At 42.8% G+C, this 23,279-nt stretch overlaps 2 protein-coding genes across 2 annotated transcripts in view; one reads left to right on the top strand and one right to left on the bottom strand.

Annotated features, from left to right (window-relative positions):
* The window catches only part of LOC143111485 (phospholipid transfer protein-like), a 104,871-nt gene extending 98,377 nt beyond the window's left edge, over nucleotides 1–6,494 (top strand). The window contains exon 15 of the mRNA XM_076273730.1: nucleotides 6,025–6,494. Within this exon, the coding sequence (XP_076129845.1) occupies nucleotides 6,025–6,162 (138 nt within the window). The 3' untranslated portion in view covers nucleotides 6,163–6,494. The remainder of the gene's footprint in view (nucleotides 1–6,024) is intronic.
* A 12,657-nt stretch (nucleotides 6,495–19,151) lies between these two features.
* On the bottom strand, nucleotides 19,152–20,225 carry LOC143111965 (cystatin-B-like). The gene is made up of 3 exons (XM_076274211.1): nucleotides 20,157–20,225; nucleotides 19,393–19,494; nucleotides 19,152–19,280 (listed from the first exon to the last, which is right to left on the bottom strand). The coding sequence occupies exons 1-3, from the start codon at nucleotides 20,223–20,225 to the stop codon at nucleotides 19,152–19,154; spliced, it is 300 nt and encodes a 99-aa protein (XP_076130326.1).
* Between the last annotated feature and the right edge of the window lie 3,054 nt (nucleotides 20,226–23,279).

Genomic DNA, 23,279 nt, shown 5'->3' with positions numbered 1-23,279 from the left:
AAACGATATGGTTCATGCTCTCTCATGCTGTTTCATTCGTGCCGAAAGAAGGGAGACTGAAAAATGACGCACGTTCCACTTTTGCATAAATAATTCGATTTTGACAGAGGACAGATAGGTTGCTAGTGACAAAATATGAGCCTAAAGTTTGTAAATTACGATGTTTCATCTGCTCTGGCTATTCCCACTATGGATCTTATCTCACTCAATTAACAACATCTCAACACTAAATGAATGATGATCCGTAGCCTAATTGTCATCGGATAGCCTAGTCATATGGGTAGACATTCAGTGTGTTTGAATTAATTAATTCGATACTATTTTCCATCTTTGCATAGGAAACGTTTTGTGTAAAAGGAATTGAAAGCCTGTCTCATATAGACTCTGATATATGGTCTCTAGTACTAGCCGGTGCAGTTTGGCAATTTGGGAAAATAAAAACCTGGGCTATTATTTGGAGTTTCACGGTATACAAGCTATGTAGGAAGATGGGGTAAAGCACAGGATTGAAAACTCCTGCTGGATGTTGGAAGGCAACTGTTCCACAGTGTATTGTTGTGACTGTTGTGTTGTATTCGGAGAGTGAGTGCATCTACTTTATTGAGGAAACTATTCCCTTTGAAGATTTGATTGAGGAAGCCTTTGAAAGGAAGAAGTTAAAATATGCAGAACTAGTAGCAGAAGTAAGTAGTATGGGAAAGTACAAGACCAGTGGAGATAGGTGCCAGAGGCTTTGTAGCAAAGTCAGCCACAACACTGTTAGATTTTGGTTCTCAAGAACAGTGACTGAAAGGAGCTGTAAAACAGTAGTTATCTGAGGCTGCTGAAAAGTCAATGGCTAAGGCTTAGGTACTCACAGACTACTTGGGGTTATATTGTAACCTGAATTAACTCTGAGATGTGAAATCGTATCGCTGTGTTTCTGAAGTTGTGGTGCCCGCAAGGGCTTGTGGTTCGTCTGGTTTTGTTGCTGATTGGATCATAAACAGCGACAGCAACGTATCGATTCTTTCACGACCGACTCATCTTTACTACATAGCTCGAGTTACCCTGCTAGTGGCTAGTGCACAGGGTTTCCGCGGGGTATTAAAAATTCTAAAATTCTGAACTTTAAATTTAAGGCTTTAAAACGTCTTAAAAACAGACAGATTTTCATCCGAGGTCTTAAATTTCATTTAGTCAGGTCTAAACAAATATTTTACCATCGTTCATTTCCAGGAACGCTGGCCGCAGAAAGCTATTACAAAGTAGCAAAAAAGCATTGAGTCGTAGCCTGCAAAGCGGAGGTCTAGCATCTTTGCTACAATTGTAACAAAACCAGTAGAATGCTGCCCTCAGAATGTTGGTTCGGTGTGTTGTAGTTCTTTCTGGGGGATATTGGGGGCCCACAACATTTGAGGTCGGGAAATTGGGTCCGTTGTGGAGCAACTATGCTCGCCCAGAGCGATCCAATCGGGCTTTACGATGATGGATAGGTGAGCAACAGCGCCTCGTCTATCACATCATCTGAGCATGCTTAGGTTGATTACGTTTGCAACAAAAACACTGTGGCTAGAAGGAGACAGATGGCTTCTAAGACCCCATATGGAAAATGCATATTATTTCAATGAGGTTTTGAAGTTGAAGTTGAGATGTGGGAAACTCAAGGTTTCACTTTCATCAAAAGAAAACAGCGTGTTGCATTGAGACATGTTGTTCCCTCGTTCGTTTGAAATTTCTGATTGACCAGAGGGGTATTTCACAAAACCTAGATAAGGGATTAAACTGGGATTTTTAGGTTATCCTGGATGAATTTAGCCTTGACTTGGTTTCACAAAAGAGATGGCACATAAGTTACCATGGGGAGAATTTAGCCTTGTCTTGGTTTCACAAAAGAGATGGCACATAAGTTACCATGGGGAGTTATTCTCTGCACCTAGTAGATTAGACGGATTTCAGAAAAAAGGCCTTCTATAAAAAGTGAGAAGCATTTATGGGTACAAGTCGGGAACCGGCCTATCTTACATATTTCAAGGGTGCTGAGTCCAAAACAAATGGTACCCAAGCAAAATTTTGAGTTTTTGACCTTCTGATTTGCATATCAAAATGGACAGCAAATTGCCCATCTTGCACAGTCACAGGACAATTTCCCCCTAGTTTTTTTTTTTGTAAGTAGACAATCAAGATGAGGAAATTAAGTTTCTAGATCGATAGTGAAGCGTCAGAGCAAGGGTATAGTGGAAGCCCACTGCCTTTTTTATGTATATACATGCAAATGTACAACTTCTAAGGTGGAATTAAGCATTATTTTTAAGATGGACATAAATATTCAATAAATGTTACTCTTGAAATTTCCCCTGTTGATATGACATATAATGTACATCATATTACATGATCACAAAAAAGAAAAAAATCCACTGCAAGTTGTCTGAGATTTTTATGCAAATTAAGCATTTGTTCTCTAAATTCTAAGACGGGAAAAACCCAGGTGAATAGGGAAAAATATTCAAAAAGAGACCACCATGAAACTTCCCAAGTTGAATATTTAGATCAGGACATAGCATGGTCAGTCCCATCTCTGAGGACCCTTTACCTGAGGTGAATGTAACAGCAAAGAGGATCGTAACAGTTTCACACGCTTTGATAAGTTTCCTGTTTTTTTATTTTTTTAGACAAACAATGTCAATATTCCTTAGTTATTGATCAAACTTGTTAACCCTATCGAGGAAGCACTCACAGCAACTTTCATGGCAATTGGATAAAGAATGGCTGAGATATCAGCTCATATACTTTGTTACATCGCCCCTATAGGCCAAGTTACACAAATGTCCTTGTGCATTCTCACAATCAGCTACCATGTCCCTGTACCAAGTTTGGACTTCATACATCAAAGCGTTGCTAAGATATGAGCTCACTTCCTGTATTACAGCGCCCCTAGAGGCCAAATGATGGCAATTTCCTAGTGCGTCCTCACAATCAGGTACCAAGTCCCTATACCAAGTTTGGACTTTATAATACAAAGCCTTACTGAGATAAGAGCTCACTTCCTGTTTGGCGGCTTCATCGCCATATTTGATTGGCTGTCACGGGAAAATAAACTTGAGATTTTAAAAATCTTACATGTATCATTTGTGTAGGTCGGTCTGAAGATCATCTCTGCCAATTTCCGGAAAAATCGGCTGAAATTTGTAACCGCTGAAACTTTTCGTAGAGTTTGTACTAAATCCAAGGTGTCCTGACTAATGGTATTGAGTTTTGTTATGTTAACTCAAAGCGTCACCGAGATGTTAGTCCATTTCCTGTTTGCCGGCTTTGTCGCCATATTTGATTGGCTGTCACGGGCAAACAAAGTTAAAATTGAAAATGGCAAGTATCGTTTTTGCGGCTCAGTCAGAAGATCATCTCAGTCAAGTTCCGTGAAAATCGGATGAAATTTATGACCGCTGAAACTTTTCATGGAGTTTGGACTAAATCCAATATGGCGGAGGTAATATGGCGGAAAGTGACGTAATAGGAGTCATTGAACTCAGGTTGGTCCAGGGATTTCAACAGTGCCTGATTTGTGAAAATCGGATGCACCGTTCAATGGTCACATGCGTGAATGCAATCCAGTTTTGACCCATTGGTGGCGCTAGAGTGTTGGGCATAGAGTTCTGTAAATTGGTGAGAATGATCATGGGACGGTCCTGAATCAGTGCGGCAAATTTCATAACTTTCGACGCAGCGGTTCAATTTTCGGCCAAATTTTGAAAATTTTGGACCCGTTGGTGGCGCTAGACGGCTGGGTTTTGAGATCCGTAAATGAGTGTGAGTGGTCAGTGGAGTGTCTCAAAACTTTCTGCCAAATTTCAGCACTTTTTAGCCAGGTGTTCTATGGGCTGCCATAGACTTCAATGTCAGAAGTATAATAATAGGAAAAGCTAGTAACTCAATGAGTGCCTTTGCAGCTTCGCTGCTAGGCCCCCAATAAAAATAATAATAATATTTACAAACACAATGGGGTTCTCGCAGCTTTGCTGCTAGACCCCAATGATACTTTTTCAACCATACAGGGTCAAAATAGGGTATTTCAATGATATTGAGACGGCTAGCAACTGGGAGTAAACTACCTAACAGTTTTGGAGGAAAAAAACAGCTAGCTTTTTCCCAGTTGTCCCCTAAAGATTACCGCCTCTGTTGATACAAGTTTATTTCTTATAATTCCACCCCAAACATAGTATATGATGTGCATAAAGCAGACTCTGATGCAGCAAGGCATATACTTTTCTCCTGGCTTGACATAGTCGCTCTTACTCATCCTGGATTGGCATTAGTGAAACGAGTTGAGCTAGGATGACCAGACAACGCTATGTCAAACCTCGCTTTATCAGTTATCTTGGATATCTTAATTCTGCCTTTGTGAAATACCCCTCAACTGTTCGAGGGATTTGCGACAGCCTTTCCCAGCTGTTTATAACATGTTTGTAGCATATCAGCGTTAAACAGAATTATTTTTAAAAACGGAGGGGATATAGGCTATCAGTTTTTTCCTGATAGTACCCTACTACGTATCTCTTAGATTTCGCTAATGAGTGTTGTAGGAGATATTGACGGCACAATAACTTTTACAAAAGACCAGAAAACAATGTTAAGGCATTTGTGGAGAAGAAGGATGGTTCGTGTGTTCTTCCTACATCTCACAGTAAGCCATTTCGTTGCTCTGATTGGTTAGGTCTATCCAATTGAGTGCAGAGGTATTCCCCCCTATATCAATTGAAACACGCCCCATAATTAAGTCCCAAATGCAGTATCAAACTCATATTCTGACTAGAATTTGAGTATGACAACGTCAGGCTAAGACATGGCTAGATCACAGCGTTTTCCGCTGTTGGTTACAAGCGGTACCCAGCTCTAGGTACGAGGCTCGCTGCAAACTCTTCAATTAGGGACTCTGGGTGTGAAGGCGCTGGAGAGAAATATAAGCTAGCCACAACATGTGAACTGTTTATCAGCACTAGCCGCTAATATAATTCGAACGCTCTGGTTTCACTCTTTCAAGTGACATCTGTGTAACTTGTGTGAGATAAGTACTCTGTGAGCAATTCAACAGAGAATAATGGGAGTGAATTTGGACGCATATTAATACTATATAGGAGGGCTTTTGATTATCTTTGGGTGGTTTCAGCTCCCCTAAAATACTGTAAGCCTAACGACGTCCCTGCCAACACTCCTCATTTGGTAATGCGTCGTGCAGGTCTTAAATGTCAATCTTTATGGTTTTAAAATGTCTTAAAAAGGTCTTACATTTCACTTACTGAAACCGGCAAGAACTCTGAGTGCAGCCAGACGGCTACAAAGCTATAGCCTACTATTGGGACAGACCTTAGACTGTGTACCTCTGAACAGACTCAAAATGTTAAATACAAGTGCTACGCAACATGAACAGGTCCTTACGTGACATGATGCATGTTTAAATTGAAAAAAGAATGCTATGATCTTTCTAGATTGGCCATTCAGATCAGAAAAGGTTAGTTGTCTATTCCTGAACATCATGCAAGAAAGTTGTTTTCACTCTGGTGCATGCAGAGTAGCCTAAAGAAAGAGATAAAGAACATGTGGCCAATTGGGCAGGGGTACCTGTATAAGGCAGCCTGGGGTGAGTAAGAATAGGAGCAATGAAGAAAGAAGCAAATATTGAAGTGATATTGCATTTAAGAATGGTCTCATCCAGTTAAAATGTTCCATAGCTTAGTCTAGGCTCCAGGTGTTGTGGTTTGAATACTGTTCATGATCACATGGAATCATGGTTATTTAGCCACACATAGGCCTACCCACAAAGACAAAATGAAAAGAAAGTATAATGAAAATGCAAATAATTGCACACCAAAGTTTTCAAGCAAAAAATGCTGTAGTCATGGTTGTGATTTATTCATCTCATTCGTTATCTCCTTCCCCTCATGTTGTCTCCATGGCCTACAGCCTTGGGAAACACTATACTAATACATGTTTACCTGTCACATACCCATTACACAGACAATACCTGATACCTCTGTTGTGTATGTGCAGGGATATGTGGTGATTGGGGGGAGCCTCCACTACACTGCAGATGAGATGCGGAATGTGGCACAGGGTGTCGTGAATAAGTATTTGTTCCAGCCTGAGCAGCAGCCCGAGCAGCAGCCTGAGCAGCGGCCTGCACACTAGCCTGAGCAGCGGCCTGCGCACTAGCCTGAGCAGCGGCCTGCGCACCAGCCCAATGGTATAGACAGCTGAACATGTCTACTCATCTAAAGCTTGTTCTATCTTGCATACACTGTTTTGCAGCAATATTAAAATTATTGATGTTAAATTTGGTTAATCACAGTGATGACATTAGCCATAACATGTAGACATTAGTGGTTGTGATACTGCTGTAACATTAAAAGTACAGTACACCAATGTAGAAATACTGTTACAAATACCCTGTAACCTATTTTACCAACGCTTGTTAAACTTTTACAGCTTGCCATTCTGATTCTCTATCTACAATAAACAGCTTCAGCATCCATTTTCATGTTTGCATCCTTCATTTGGGTTGAGCTACACCAATCATACGTTACAGACATGCAGCTGCACCAATCATACTTTAGAGACCCATATCGGCAGACCAAACTGTTTGATGCTGACCAAAGAATGGTCTCTGCTTTGCTCACATAAACTCGGTGACAGGTGACATAAATACCAGGCATGCAAACTGGTCAGGGGTGAAAAAGGTGAGAAGGGCACGCGAAGTGACAATAGTGCATAGCTTCCACGGAGTATGAAATGGCCCAAAACCAGAGATTTACAAAGAAGACAAACTATAAAATCACTAAAAAAAATGTTGTGGCCAAAAATACCATGTGTATGATAAGAATAAGTGAATATAAAAAAAGTGTCTTCTTCTCTGTGAGGGGCCCGTTGCATTGTTTGGCAGCATGCTTCAGCATGGCCCTCCTCTCCTCCTAAGCAATCTACATGAGTTTTCTTTCTTTCTTTTTTCTCTGTGCCTGAAGTTCAGACATTTCTGAAGATTTCAGGCCTATTGGACATGAAGACATAGTAGGCATAGTATTAGATTAAAGATGATAAGTTTGAATATTTGTTGAACCAAACCAGGTGAAACTTGCTTGAGACACACTATTTCAGACTAACATTATATAAAATAGGGTAGACTAGACTAATTTGTAAAATGTATTTGAAATGTTTTTTCTTCCTATGGAATGGGTATTTTTGTGTCTAGACCAGGGGCCTCATGTACAAAGCTTGCGTACGCACAAAAATGCTGCGTACGCCACTTCTCACGCTCACGTCCGGATGTACGAAGACTGACTCGAACGTGAGAATGTGCGGTCCTCCACGCAAACTTCATGTCTGGCGTACGCACATTTCCAATGTGTATTTCTATTAGCACTCGTCAGTTGGCGACCCTTATAGGCAATGTAGCGCAACAACATTAGTTGATCGCGAATCTAGGCCTTTATTTGCACAGTATATTGTGAAACGTGGGTTATTAAAAATGATAACACTTCGAAAGTATGCCCATGTTTCTATATAAATGGACATGCAACATGCTCAAATTCTACTAAGTTATGCAACAACCTATCTATATGTCTATATATAATGACAACTGTAGACTTATTAGAGGATACGAATTAAAAGGGAATGTGAAACCTATAGCCTACATATAGATAGAATAGATAGGCTGACTAATAAGCGCGGATATAGCCTATCCCTTAGTGTGATTGACTGCGGATACTTTGACTTTCCTCAAGTAGCCTAAGCATTCGCATTATTGTTGTCACACTGTGTGCAAATATAGGGATATGATCCAGAAATCGTAATGTTGTGGCAATGTGGGCTGGATCAACTTCGTTTATTCCACCTCGAGTGCGCCATGCGTGGTAGCCTACTTGGACACGATTGATTTAATGTTTTTTAAATTAATGCAGTGTTGTAATGGTTCAAATGCATCAAACCCAGTTATGCGAACCCTGTCACCTACTTGCAGACTGACCAATAATTCTGCCACGGTCTCTGACCCTATAACTAGCCACTGCTACGCTCTGCCACTACTGTTTTTTTTATTATTATTAATTACAGATGATAAAGACGTAAGATTCTTGCCATTTCGTCGGATAAACACTCCGACGAAACACCTCGCATTCGCTGGACATAAACTTTTTTTTATTAATTTGATGATTTCAATTAATCAACTTTGGAGCAGTTTCGAGTGTGAATGGATCCACAAATGAGTTTTCATTGTTATTAATATTGCAGGATAGGCCATTTTGTCTTTGCGGAGGTCTGCGCTCTCGAGTGGCCTTCTAGTTAGCATATTAAAATGAGTGTGATTGAGGGAGGAGAGAGGGTGGAGTGTAATGCTCGTGCATGTACGCTTAATTTCACGTTAATTGGGCTGTACAAAGAAAAGCTGCGTGGAATGCTGCGTACGCACAGTTTCATACATCAGGATTTTTTGTGCGTACGCTACTTTTCAGGTTTGCACGTACGCAATGTTTTAGTATGAAATCCACGCAAGTCTTTGTACATGAGGCCCCAGGTCTTGTGAAGCCGTGTGCAAAAGTAGATCAAAATAAAATGAAAAATGAGTCATTTAGACCATTATTTGCTAAGGTATGCTCATACGTTTTGTAAAATGCCCAATGGAAACTCCCCATAGGACTTTTGGTTACCCAAAATGCATACTGACAATAAAAGCCTTAATGTGTGGTTTCTGGACTATTTGGATTGTTTGTCAGAGGTTCTGATGGAATGACTACACTATGGAATAATTACAGAAATGTCTTTGCATTTTCTTTGTTGGTTCAATGGGTGTGGATAAGATGGATTATACATCTGCACAACAAATATTGGATAAAACAATAGATAAAAATATGGATTCCTGTGACTATTTCAATACCCAATTTGCTGCATCTATCTTATTGATAAGGATACACACTGAAGCTAGAAGGTAGGGAAGCACCGGAGGGGGAGGAGGGCAATTTGATACAATTTAATTGAGACATAGTAAGATTAATCTGATAATGTAAAGCACTACAGATTGTACATGAAAAAGGTTGTCATATATGGATTCCCAAGTGTCCAAGCTTTCAAATGGTGTATAACATTACTACATATCAATATGGTGCAATTGATTTATAATGTTGGGGGAGAGGGGGGTGGGTGTGTTGTGGAGGGCACACTGTTTCATAACAAGTGTTATCCTGCAGCCTTGGTTACTTACATATTGTGGCATTGTGCTAGTTAGTTTGTTTAACCAACCAATAAAGTTGTGTTGTGTGAATAGTGTTCACACTACATGTTAAACTGTAGCCTATCCTATAGGCACAGGCTACTTCAGATCAGGGGCCTCATGTACAAAGACTTGCGTGGATTTCATACTAAAACATTGCGTACGTGCAAACCTGAAAAGTAGCGTACGCACAAAAAAATCCTGATTTATGAAACTGTGCGTACGCAGCATTCCACGCAGCCTTTCTTTGTACATCCCAATTAACGTGAAATTAAGCGTACATGCACGAGCATTACACTCCACCCTCTCTCCTCCCTCAATCACACTCATTTTAATATGCTAACTAGAAGGCCACTCGAGAGCGCAGACCTCCGCGAAGACAAAATGGCCTATCCCGCAATATTAATAACAATGAAAACTCATTTGTGGATCCATTCATACTCGAACCTGCTCCAAAGTTTAATAATTGAAATCATCAAATTAATAAAACAATAAAAAAAGTATCTCCAGCGAATGCGAGGTAGAAGTGTTTATCCGACAAAATGGCAATAATCGTACGTTTTTATCATCTGTAATTAATAACAAAAAAAAAAAACAGTAGTGGCAGAGCGTAGCAGTGGCTAGCTATAGGGTCAGAGACCGTGGTAGAATTATTGGTCAGTCTGCAAGTAGGTGACAGGGTTCGCATAACTGGGTTTGATGTATTTGAACCATTACAACACAACTGCATTAATTAAAAAAAACAATCGTGTCCAAGTAGGCTACCACGCATCGCGCACTCGAGGTGGAATAAACGAAGTTGATCCAGGCCACATCGCCACAACATTACGATTTCTGGATCATTTCCCTATATTTGCACACAAGTGTGACAACAATAATGCGAATGATTACTTGAGGAAAGTCAAAGTATCCTATGCAGTCTATCACACTAAGGGAAATAGCTTATGTCCGCGCTTATTAGTCAGCCTATCTATTCTATCTATATGTGTAGGCTATAGGTTTCACATTCCCTTTTAATTCGTATCCTCTAATAAGTCTACAGTTGTCATCACAGATAGGTTGTTCCATAACTTAGTAGAATTTGAGCATGTTGCATGTCCATTTATATAGAAACATAGGCCTACTTTCGAAGTCATTCGAATCATTTTTAATAATCCACGTTTCACAATATACTGTGCAAATAAAGGCCTAGACTCGCGATCAACTAATGTTGTTGCGCTGCATTGCCTCTAAGTGTCGCCAACTGACGATACACATTGGAAATGTGCGTACGCCAGACATGAAGTTTGCGTGGAGGACCGCACATTCTCACATTCAAGTCAGTCTTTGTACATCCGGACGTGAGCGTGAGAAGTGGCATACGCAGCATTTTTGTACGTACGCAAGCTTTGTACATGAGGCCCCAGGGACTAGAAGGCCACTCGAGAGCGCAGACCTCCGCGAAGACAAAATGGCCTATCCTGCAATATTAATGTAGCGACCGTGCTATGTGTATAACCCTGGGCATGCTGATGATTGGCAGCCTGGTGAGAAGGGGCGGACCCAATAGGGATATAGGGATTGGGCTAAGGAAGTTCTGTCTCTTTTCAGTTCTGGGCCTGACACGGCCCACTGTGTTCTATGCATTTGTGCTTGGTGTTAATAAACTCGTTAACCGAACTCTGGCTTTTGGTCGGATGTTACACTGGTGTCAGAAGTAAAAATTATCGAAGGAGTGATTAGGGAAGACCGAGGGTGCACCCTGCACTGTTAGTTAGTGGCCAGTTTAGTTAGAGATTAGCGTTAGCAAGACGGTGCTGCCCACAGAGTGTGTGGGGTGAAAATTTTCGCATCTTGTGGAATGGCTGGTGAGATGAGTGACGGAGACGGAGCCGGGGAATGGACGTTTGGCGACCTGACAAGGGAGCTGCGACGGCTGGAGGACAGAAGAGGCCATCCTCGGAGCACGATGGAAGAGATGACCTCCGAGGCTGGCTTTAGCGGACGAGGGCCCGCACGCTGCGCTATCCGCAAGCCAAAGCTGGAGGGGGACATAGACACTAACGTCACCTCCGGCGCGGGAAGCTCAGAAGTAAACAACAATGGCGGCGCCCAGTCCACAATAACAGCGGCTAGCTCCGTGAAGACTCCTAAGTACAACGGGAAGGTGAGCTGGGAAGCTTTTCATGCGCAGTTCGAACTGCTTGCTAAATCACAGAACTGGTCGCAAGAGACTAAAGCGTTACAATTGGCGATGTGCCTTACGGATGAGGCTTTAGCATGCTTGCTGCTCTTAGACGTGGATGACAGAGGGAACTACGACGCACTTGTAGGGGCTCTCCAACGACGGTTCGGGAACTTTACAGGAGCAGAGCTCCTCCGCAATGAACTAAATAACAGATACAGAAGACATGGCGAGCCGCTACGACAACTACCCAACGACATTGAGAGCCTTACCCGCAGAGCATATAGCAGCATGCCCCCGGCGGTACAGAGCGAGTTAGCCCGCGACCGGTTCATGCAAGCCCTCTCACCACCTGAACTGCGTGTGGAGGTGCAGTTGACACACCCACGGTCCCTGCACGAGGCGTTGGAGAGGGCGTCAGAGAGAGAGACGGCCCGCGCCTACATCACAAGGCCCACACAGGAACACAACAGCCCCCAGGTCAGAGCAACAGCAGAGGTTCCGCAAACACCAACATGGGCAGCGGAGCTGACGGAGCTAGTGCGGGCAGCCTCCCTGGGCACTCAACGGCGCCCGGACCGCTCTACTAGACTGTGCTGGGGCTGTGGGAAACCCGGTCACCTGGTACGCGCATGCCCAAAAGCACCCAGACACCAGGGAAACGACCCCGGGTCCGCATAGAGGGGGCAACGCGGACCACAAATCACAGGCCCTCACATACACCCTCAGGCGCGGCTGGCCCGATGGCGGTGGCGGTAGTGGGCCGGACTTCAATTGGGGACCTCTGCCACATTCCAGTCACTGTGGAGGGAGTAACGTGTGTGGCACTGGTTGACACCGGCTCTACAGTGACATTAGTGCGGCCCGATGTGCTCCCCAGGCGAACTGTGTTGGAGCCAACAGCAGTCCACCTGCGGACGGTGACGGGGGAATTGTCACCCATGAAAGGCAAAGGGACACTGACATTTGTGGTGGGCGGAAAAACAGTGCGCCACCCGGTGTGGGTGGCGTCAGTACAGGACCCCTGCATTCTCGGACTGGACTTTTTGAAGAACACGGGCTGCCGGCTGGATCTTGCAGAGGCCACCCTGTGCTTTCCGGGGGAACGGCCTGTCTACCTGGCTCCACCCTCCCTGGGCTTCAACCCTACAACACCCCAGGTAACCACTGTGTCAGCAAACACCGCTGAAGCCAACAATGACCCTGTTGTAGGGACCGGGAGGCCCACTCCTCGAGACCCCTGTAGCCCCCCACCCCCCCACTCAGGGCTGAGCAGAGGCATGTTACCTCCCCCACTACCCCCCTCACCTCACCCAGCCGCCTCACCTGCGCCACAGCCTGTACACACTATACAGACCCCTAAGAGCTGGACACCTGAACCATTGGCAGCCCAGCTCCCCCAAACGGAGGAGGGAAGTGTCGTGTCGGCAGTACGGGGTGTATGGCGACGGAACTGTTCTCATCTAGACCCCCAACAGGGTGAAGAATTGTGGCAACTATTGTCGCATTTCAAGGACATTTTTGCATTCAAAGAAGGTGACGTGGGGCGCACACACCTAATACAGCACGACATAGATACGGGTGACAGCCCGCCTTTCAAGTTACGCCCACGTCGCCTCCCACTGGCACGCCAGGAAGCAGCAGACAAGGTGTTATGGGAGATGCAGCAGGCGGGCATTGTGGAGCCGTCTGACAGCCCGTGGGCCGCTCCTGTCGTCATGGTCCCAAAGAAGAACGGTCAGTGGAGGTTCTGTGTGGACTACAGACGGCTCAACGGGGTGACAAGGAAGGACTCCTACCCCCTGCCAAGGGTGGACGAGGCTCTGGACAAGGTAGCGGGCTCGGCCTGGTTCACGTCATTGGACCTGAGATCTGGATACTGGCAGGTGCCCCTCTCCCCCTCTGCCAAACCAAAGACTGCTTTCTGCACAAGCCGTGGCCTCTGGCAGTTCAAAGTTCTCCCATTTGGCCTTTGCAATTCACCAGCCTCATTCGAAAGACTGATGGACAAAGTGTTGTCAGGAGTCCCTCGGCGTGAGTGTGTGGTGTACCTGGACGACATTCTCGCCCATGGCCCCACTTTCCAGGCAGCTCTCCAGTCTTTACGGCATGTTTTGGAGCGTATAGCAGCAGCGGGTCTCAAACTCCACCCGGAAAAGTGCCACTTCATGCAGAGAGAGGTGTCATTCCTTGGGCACAGGCTGGGCAGAGAGGGCATTGGCACAATGGATGAAAAGGTACGAGCGGTCAGAGACTGGCCCACACCAACGGACCAGCAAATAATGTAACGTAATGTAGCGACCGTGCTATGTGTATAACCCTGGGCATGCTGATGATTGGCAGCCTGGTGAGAAGGGGCGGACCCAATAGGAATATAGGGATTGGGCTAAGGAAGTTCTGTCTCTTTTCAGTTCTGGGCCTGACACGGCCCACTGTGTTCTATGCATTTGTGCTTGGTGTTAATAAACTCGTTAACCGAACTCTGGCTTTTGGTCGGATGTTACATTAATAACAATAAAAACTCATTTGTGGATCCATTCACACTCAAAACTGCTCCAAAGTTTAATAACTGAAATCATCAAATTAATAAAAAAAAGTTTATGTCCAGCGAATGCGAGGTGTTTCGTCGGAGTGTTTATCCGACGAAATGGCAAGAATCTTACGTCTTTATCATCTGTAATTAATAATAATAAAAAAAACAGTAGTGGCAGAGCGTAGCAGTGGCTAGTTATAGGGTCAGAGACCGTGGCAGAATTATTGGTCAGTCTGCAAGTAGGTGACAGGGTTCGCATAACTGGGTTTGATGCATTTGAACCATTACAACACTGCATTAATTTAAAAAACATTAAATCAATCGTGTCCAAGTAGGCTACCACGCATGGCGCACTCGAGGTGGAATAAACGAAGTTGATCCAGCCCACATTGCCACAACATTACGATTTCTGGATCATATCCCTATATTTGCACACAGTGTGACAACAATAATGCGAATGCTTAAGCTACTCGAGGAAAGTCAAAGTATCCGCAGTCAATCACACTAAGGGATAGGCTATATCCGCGCTTATTAGTCAGCCTATCTATTCTATCTATATGTAGGCTATAGGTTTCACATTCCCTTTTAATTCGTATCCTCTAAGTCTACAGTTGTCATTATATATAGACATATAGATAGGTTGTTGCATAACTTAGTAGAATTTGAGCATGTTGCATGTCCATTTATATAGAAACATGGGCATACTTTCGAAGTGTTATCATTTTTAAAACCCACGTTTCACAATATACTGTGCAAATAAAGGCCTAGATTCGCGATCAGCTAATGTTGTTGCGCTGCATTGCCTATAAGTGTCGCCAACTGACGAGTGCTAATAGAAATACACATTGGAAATGTGCGTACGCCAGACATGAAGTTTGCGTGGAGGACCGCACATTCTCACGTTCAAGTCAGTCTTCGTACATCCGGACGTGAGCGTGAGAAGTGGCGTACGCAGCATTTTTGTGCGTACGCAAGCTTTGTACATGAGGCCCCAGGTCACTGAACGTTTCTTAAAGACATGTCAATCAACACTGATTTTGTCTCTGAGCAAGATCAGTATAGCAAAGATCAGTAGGCCTATTGCAAAGGCTAATGTGAATAATTAAAGAGTTAAATGTGAATAATTAAAGAGTTAAACGTTTTGCACAGCCCAGTTTAGGAGACATTTAACTCTTTAGGTTATTCACATTAGCCTTTGCTATACTGATAAGGTCTGTGTATTTGCTTCACCTTTTGCCGATCTAGACAAAGTAGGCTACAGCACGTAACCTATTCATCAAATTAATTCGTTGTGTCTATATTTCTGTCTCATATCGCTAACTTTAACACAAAACCGCCAATGCTACGTTGCTACACTAATCTCAACGTCTTTTGCTAACAGAAGCTGAAAGTTTCAACTGCACCTGTGACATCTCTAGGCACCTCTCCTCGCCGTGCTCACATTCCAGCTGACATTTCAGACGCATCTAGGCCTATCTGCGCTCACAAATGGAGGCTATACCTGCGCGAGCGTTCTGTTCACGTTGCCTCTGCAGTCTGCAGCAACAAGCTTCCACTGATGTTTAGTAAACGCACATAGCCTAACATTCGTTGCTGAAATTTTTAATGGCGCTCTGGCAACACCAAGATGTGTTTGCGTCTGCACAATAGTAAACTCAGCTCACATTGACCCCCCCCCCCCTAAATATTTTCTCATCGGTTCTGCAAAAACCACGTAAGTCAGTCATTTTGGATTCAAAACGGCGAATTTCGCCGAAAGGTGAGGAGTTTGCATGCCTGAAATACACACTGACTAATGTCACTGGTAGAAGACAACTGCACTCCAACCACATTAATAAACAGTTGTGTGCATTCCTGCAGATCACAGAGTGGGTACGTTTGATGATGAGCATGGTGGGTGATAGATCAGTGGTTAGAGCACATATGCTGCTTGTTCACACCTTGACAGGGCCGGAGTGGGGCTACTTTTCAGCCCGGGAGTTTCAGGCCCAAGACCGGCCCACTTTTTTAGTGGTGGTGGAAATTGGATAAATAAGGCAACATTTCAGCTCTTAGCCTACTATCCTGTAGTTTTTATTATAGGCTACCAATATTCCACTATTCCACAAAGATAGGTTGATAAGTTAACAAAAAAAGGAAGGAAGAAATAAAGCATTTCAAATGTATCCCACAATTCCACTAAGAGGCATATTGAATTACTGTATTGTTTACATGTTTTTTTCTGCATGGGTCAGAGCTATCATGTTATTGTTTGGTAATTTGCTCCTTTACTCAAAGTTGCAGAGCATTTTCAAAAGGATGGACACCCATACGCTCTATGGCTTTGAAGAATTTGAATTTTGTTGTAGGCCTACTTACTTAGAGTATGCAATAAAATGTTATTACAGTTTTTTTCCATCGCTAACAAGCGCTTACCAATACCTAGATACTTTATCTAAACTCTTAACACAGACTCACACCTACAAAACACAATTGGCCAAATGGATAATTTCCTTCTCAAAAACACATTTTGTTAAATATATTACTAACACATTTCTCTGCACACACTAACTTTACCAAACACTGGAAATCTGACTCAAAATGAAATTATTCTGTCAAAGAATAACACTTGTTTTCACTTCACAAGGTACATGCAGTCAATCAAAGTATACCAGGTTTCAAAATACTGGCTATTGTTAATTGTTAACATTACAAAAACTGCATAGACTTTTATGTTTCAGTTTTACAGGTATTTGCATGCAATTTTTACACTAAATGTATTGGTTGGGAACTGTATGTCCACATGTTATGTTCACATTCAAAAGCATTCCAGTAAAAAGCAAATCAGTTTATTTTTTCCTTTACTGTTTACTACAGGAGGTACAGTAGAAATACTGTTTACAGTATGATAGAACAGAAAAAGTTTTACAGTATTGCTTACAGTGAACAAAATATCCATGACACACACAAGAGCATTCTGAACAAAAATAACAACAGCAAAAAGCCCAGATAAAAAGGGGGGAGCTAAAAAAAAGCACAAAATTACTGTATCTAATCTCTACGATCTTCAGGATCTTCAGGGTTAGGCCACATGTTTTCATCAACATCGCATTGATTACATGGTCAATGATAGTGGCACGAATTTCATCACTGACAAAAGTTCTTGCAGCCTTTGGAGTGCCACCACCACGCATTCTTACACCTCTACCTTGCCCTCTCCTTAGGCCTGCTCTTCTCCCTGACCCTGCTCCTCTCACTGCTCCTGCATCTCTCACTGCATCTCTCACTGCTCCTGCACCTCTTTGCATCTCTCACTGCTCCTGCACCTCTTTGCATCTCTCACTGGGCCTGCTCTTCTCCCTGGGCCCCTTGCTCTTACTCTTCCTCGTCCAGACATTACAGTGTTTGTCTTTTTCTGTTTCTGTTTCATCACTCCTCAAAGTCCTCCTTTTACTGTATAAGTGTCAATGTAATAGAAAAAAATAACCTGCCACTGAGTCTAAGCCAGACTGGAATCAGCTGTGGTTGGCCCAATTTACCCAACATAAATCAGTTGTGTGTCAATTATTCAATTGTTTGTTTATTATCAGCTGAGATATTATTGTTTTTGAACTGATATCATTGCAGAAGCAGACGTTTTTATACTGTATCTAAGGTTTGGAATATTGTTTTTGCTATTGCGGGATGTTGTGTGTCAACATTCGTAAATACTGCAAAAAGAGTCCATAATTTTTTTGGGAGGTATAGCTTGTCTGTTAAGAAAATGTAAGCATTTGTTCACTGACTGCATATCGTGTGAAAACGACATGAAATGTGTGAATGGTATGGCCACAAAAGACCGATGCTGTGCTAACTGTATTTAGAGTTTTGAAAATGTGACAACTGGTTGGACAAACGCTTGTTAGCGACTGAAAAAAACTGTAATAAATTGAATCCATTTTCTTGTCTCAACACAGCAAGTTAATTTATTTTGCGATGCCGTCAACCCTTAAGCCATGTCTCGTCTCCCCCCTCCCTCCCCTCATAGAAAATGGTGATCTGCTACTTTTATGTTACGGTAGGTTATTCCTATTAGACATTCTCTGTATTAGTTTAAGTTAGCTAGCTAACTACCCAGCTACAAGAACGAACACATTTGACACATGGGAAATCAGTCATTGTTTTTTTGATATATATTATATTAATCCTTACACGTCATAGACATATCTATATGTCGATAAAATAAACCGCTACTTATTTTACATAGTTGTTACACGTCGTAGACATCTCTATTTTCTACATGTTGACGAATCTGAGTTACCTCGGTGTTGAGAAAGGTAGCTTAAAATGACAATGTCATTCTACTCCCATCATTCGATTGTGACAGGTTTTTCAAATGCGCTTGTGCGGTAGCTCAACTCGACAGGTAGCCCAGTTCGACAGGTAGCTCAACTCGACAGGTAGCCCAGTTCGACAGAACACTGGCCCTGCACATATACAGTGCAGGGCTGGTGTTCTGTTCTGTTCAATAAAAATAGTTGATATTTATGCAATCACTTATTTTGCTTTATATATTTTTAATAAATTAACATACCATTACATTGTAGAAATGCTTTTAGACTTTAAAGGGTTTTTTGTAAATTATTGTAAATTGTACCCAACGTGTAAATTATTGTAAAAAACAAAAGGTCCATTTATGAAAGCAGTAAAATGGGAAATATCCAAGGGGGGGGGGGGGTGAATACTTTTTATAGGCAATGCATGTATTGGTACAGTAGGGTATGGACTCGGAGTAAACTAAAATTCTTTAATTACACAGTTCAAAGAGGAAAGGCAGTACAGCACATCATTATGATCGGCACTTTGTGTAGAAATGTACACTTGCACAGCATGCTGGTCCAACAGCTAAACTCTCTCTTTTAGCGCCACTCAGGACAACACTATACGACTTAATGGTATTATAATCAGTTGATTAATAGAAGCCTATAACCTATTTGATGATGAATTTATAACCCACTTTGCAGTTATGACATATGGTCACACACACACACACACACACACAGGATGGACAATCCCAGCCAGCTGTTGCAGAACCATACACCCCCCCCTCAGCCCAACCCATCAGTCACATGACCCCAAGGCTACAGGCTAATGATGGAACACCCAATATGATATACAAGGAACCGCGATTTTATTTGGTACAATTAAAAAAAGGCACGCCAAGCGTGCACACGTGTGTGTGTGTGTGTGTTGTGTGTGTTTTTTTAGAAGTAAGTGATTGGGTCCTGCAGGGTCTTGTTTTTCTGTAGGCCGTCGAGCTCCAACTTAAGGCCATGGCAGGGAAGGCTCTGGAATACTCTGATGTGGATGTAGTCATCTCCACCCACATGCACCTGCAGGAGAGGAGAAGGTTGGAGGGTTACACACAAACACATACACACATACGCATGATGCCCATGTGCACAAACAAAACACACACGCAAAGACATGTGGCCACACACACACCTTGATGAAGTAGTTGGTTCCGGCCACCACTTGGGTTTTGTATTTTATGGCTATGAAGATGCCATACTTCTGATTAGCTTTCTCTTCTACATGATGCTTCATCTGAGAGAGAGGGAGAGACGAGCGAGGGAGAACTTATTTCTCTCAGAGGTTCTTAAAGTCATAGACAAACATGCACCTTGGACATCTGTTAAGGTCAAGGGTAGTCATTTACCTTGGATTGATGGTGACCTAATACATTTATTTAAACAACGAGATAACGCCTGGGTCAGATACCACATGACAAAGAACGCTAAAACAGTATCAGGCGAATCGGACTCTGACATCTGAGGATGTCCTACAGGAGACATTATCATGCCCATGGATATGCCGACTCGTCACTGGAATCAACTGACTAGACGGATTTCTGAATCCTCATTTTAACATTTGCTTCATCTATCCTATTTCCCTACATACATATTGCGTTTTTGACCTTGCCTATACATTTAGAATAGCCTACAACCTACATCTGACTTGACTTCAGTCTGCAAAAAGATTCCAATATTTTGTTTAACTGGACAGGCTCCATAAAATGTTATCCTGGAGATAAAACAACAACAACAAAATATGTTGAGCAAAGTAAAAAGACACACTCTTTCTTTAGGAATCCTCCGTGTATTACAAGCTGTTTGGCATGTCGGACAGAATGATGACACAGTGGTGGAGAATAGAGAACTAGTAAGAAAAACCCACAGAAGCAACCTTTGCCTCTTGCTTCAGCTTACCTTGGCACAGATGTCCTGGATCTCAGGAGTGGCAGGTTGCTCGTCGGTGAGTCCTCCAAAGTTGCTCATTTTGGCGAACTAAAGTGATTTCAAGGCTCAAGAATTGATTGATACAACTGACAGTGCAAAGACGAATGAAGACAACCGAAACGCCCGCTTTCATATTTATGTATGCTCTCAATCTCATGTGACAGTGAGTCGCTGAAACCCTGCCCACTTTAGGAATGTTGCAGAGCTTTTCTTTATCAGGGGTGTGATTGGCAAAGGTAAAAAAAAAAGGAAAATATACGTAGCACCCCCCCCGGGTATATGGTTCGAGTGCTATAGTGTACTATAGTGTTGGCTATCGTATGCATTCACATCACCTAAACTCATGAGGCAAATCCTATGCAGGGGTTGCACTAGAAAAGGGCCTTGAAGGAAATATGTTTGGGCCAAAAACTAGGGGGGTCCGGGGGCATGTCCCCCCGGAAGAAAAATTTGGGTAACACTTTACGGTAAGGGTACATGAATCATCATGAATTTATGCATGAATTAATCCATGATTTATGTATTACTTTATTCCTTAATATCTCATGTATCATCAGGAATTTACATGAGTTCATAGTTTGTCATCTGTGACCTCATACATGAACAACACATCAACTAAAGCAGTAAGTATGGCACATCATTATGATTTATGATTTATTAAGAATGATCACAATTATTTCTTTTTCTGCCAAAAATGTGGTCATCACTACATACATTCTGATTTGAACACAACTTGTGCAGTTCTCTAAACATATGCCATTGTTCACACTTCAGTTGAGGGGCCACAAACATGATGAAATCATGAGTAATTAACCTTAAATTCATGTAATCATGATGATCAAGCTTTAGAAATCATAAATCAGAATGATGTTCCCACTGTAACTAATGCTTTAGCTGATGTGTTGTTCATGCACTAGGTCATGAATGAGAGACTTTGAATTCATGTCAATTCCTGATGATTCATAAGATATTCTGCTCCCACCTACTTGAATGCCCTCATACAGACATAAGCTACCTCCAGACCGTTGCGCTCATCAGACGAACGACGTCTAGCTCTGCCACCGATACGCTCAGGCCAATCCAAACTTTTCTCATCTGTTGTTCCTCGTTGGTGGAACGCACTGCCAGTTCCTACAAGGGCAGGGACATCCCTCTCCATTTTCAAAAAACTCCTGAAGACCCAGCTCTTCAGAGAACATCTCCTCTCATAGCACTACTTACAACTAGTCTTGCTGATCCTAGCAGTTACCACCTGTCTTGAACTGACACTCAACTGTTTAAAAACAGCACTCACTGATGCACTTATTCTTAGGGACTGTACGATATTTAGCGGGGGGGGGGGGGGCGGTCGCCAGACGATCGGGTTAAAAATGTTCTGCCTGGCCCTCCCCCCTGGTCAAATTTTTTTTTCCAGGGGCCTCCCCCCGGCTCATAAAAATTTTCCTAGGCCCTCCCACCTACGTGAATCAAATAAAACTGGTCGAAAAATGACGTTTACAAGGTTAAAACGGCCAGCAAATGTCATAAGCACACATACACACACACGGGGCTACAAACCAGTGTTGCGCGGGTTTGGTCACAAGCGGCCCGCGGTCGCCCGATATTTTAATCAACCCGACCGCAACTCGGACCGCGAATATTAATTAGGACAAAATTATACCCGACCCGCGATCCGACCCGCTTATTTACAAAATGTGTGCTTTTGGTTATAGCCTGCATGCAGTGTGACAGTATGCCATTTCTGTAAAACAAACTAATTTATTTGCGAAACTTTATGCAGTAGAACTACACGCAGGCATGCAGGACATAATGTTTGCGCAGGAGAGAGAATGAGAATAAGAGCGCAAGCACGCACGCAACCACCAAGGATTAGAACACTAGGATAAGATTTGGCCATGGACATACTTCTTTCGAAAATAGAAATGGGGAGGCAAGGTAGCCTAGGCAAGAGAGATACATTGCTGGTCAAAACGTTAGCGTAAGAACTGGTTTAAAATGCTGAATGAAGCACAAAGCTTTACTAAAGCACATCCACTGTTTAAAGACACAAACACAACAAACTAAGGTAACTTTTATGCATGCGCGAACCTATACATACCGGTAGATATGGCTGTGTAGTCTGTGCCATAAGATTTATTCCTGCAGGCTGCCCGTTTCGGCTGTCATACTTTTAAATGGCTTCGCAAGAAGTAGACCTACATAGACCATAACTTGTACTACTGTCGTCATCTTCTTTAAGAACTTTTCCCAATATTTCCCATAGCCTATATCGCTTTTCCTGAAGGGGTGTCTTTATTATTTTAACTCGCGTCTTCAGCTACTTTACTGTTGACTTACTGTATTGATGCTTTACTGTATTGATGCTAGCCTTCTCGTGATATTTTAAGTAGGCCTATTTGTAGAAAATATATATTTAATTAATTTTAACTGACCCGCCCGCAAATGACCCGAATATCATTAAAATATTTAGTTTATGACTAATAACCGCGGGTGACCTGCAAGCTTACAAGGAGAGTTGTGGGAGATTCAGGTAGGGTTGCGACTTTTTGGACTCGCCCACTCTGTCAAAGAGACGTGAATCATGTTTTGGCCTACAAACCTTTTAAAATATCGAAAACGGATCATTGATCAGGGGAAAAAAATATCATGGATCAGGAAAAAATAATTTTCCTCGGCCCTCCCCCCAGGCCAAAACATTTCTCCTGGGCCTTCCCCTAAGGCTTAAAAAATTCTCTTAGGCCCTCCCCCCCCTGACGACCGCCCCCCCCCCCCCCCCCCCCCCCCGGTAAATATCGTACAGTCCCTTACTGTACTCTACCGTTTTAAAATTGTCCTAAAATTGTTGAGAGAACTGCTTTAAAACTCAACTGTTACAATGTTGTTAGTCACTTTGGTTAAAAATGCGTCAGCCAAATGTAATGTAATGTAATGTAATGAGTCCCATGTGTTTTCCTACCAGTGGGGCTAGTTGTCTAGTTGATCAAACTTGCCAACTTAAAAAAACCTTAACTCAAGTCCTGATTCAAAGACCGCTGTTCGCCAGCAACAGCATCCATCTTCTTTGTTTTCAAGTAGCTGGGAATGTAAGCGGAA

The sequence above is a fragment of the Alosa pseudoharengus genome, unplaced genomic scaffold (genome assembly GCF_046254945.1).
Source record: "Alosa pseudoharengus isolate Yale_2024_CS ecotype anadromous, Long Island Sound unplaced genomic scaffold, YU_APseudo_1.1 YU_APseudo_1.1_scf_8, whole genome shotgun sequence".
NCBI classification, from domain to species: domain Eukaryota; kingdom Metazoa; phylum Chordata; class Actinopteri; order Clupeiformes; family Clupeidae; genus Alosa; species Alosa pseudoharengus.
The sequence above is the reverse complement of the archived record's forward strand: the minus strand, read 5'-3'. Positions and strand labels throughout refer to the sequence as shown.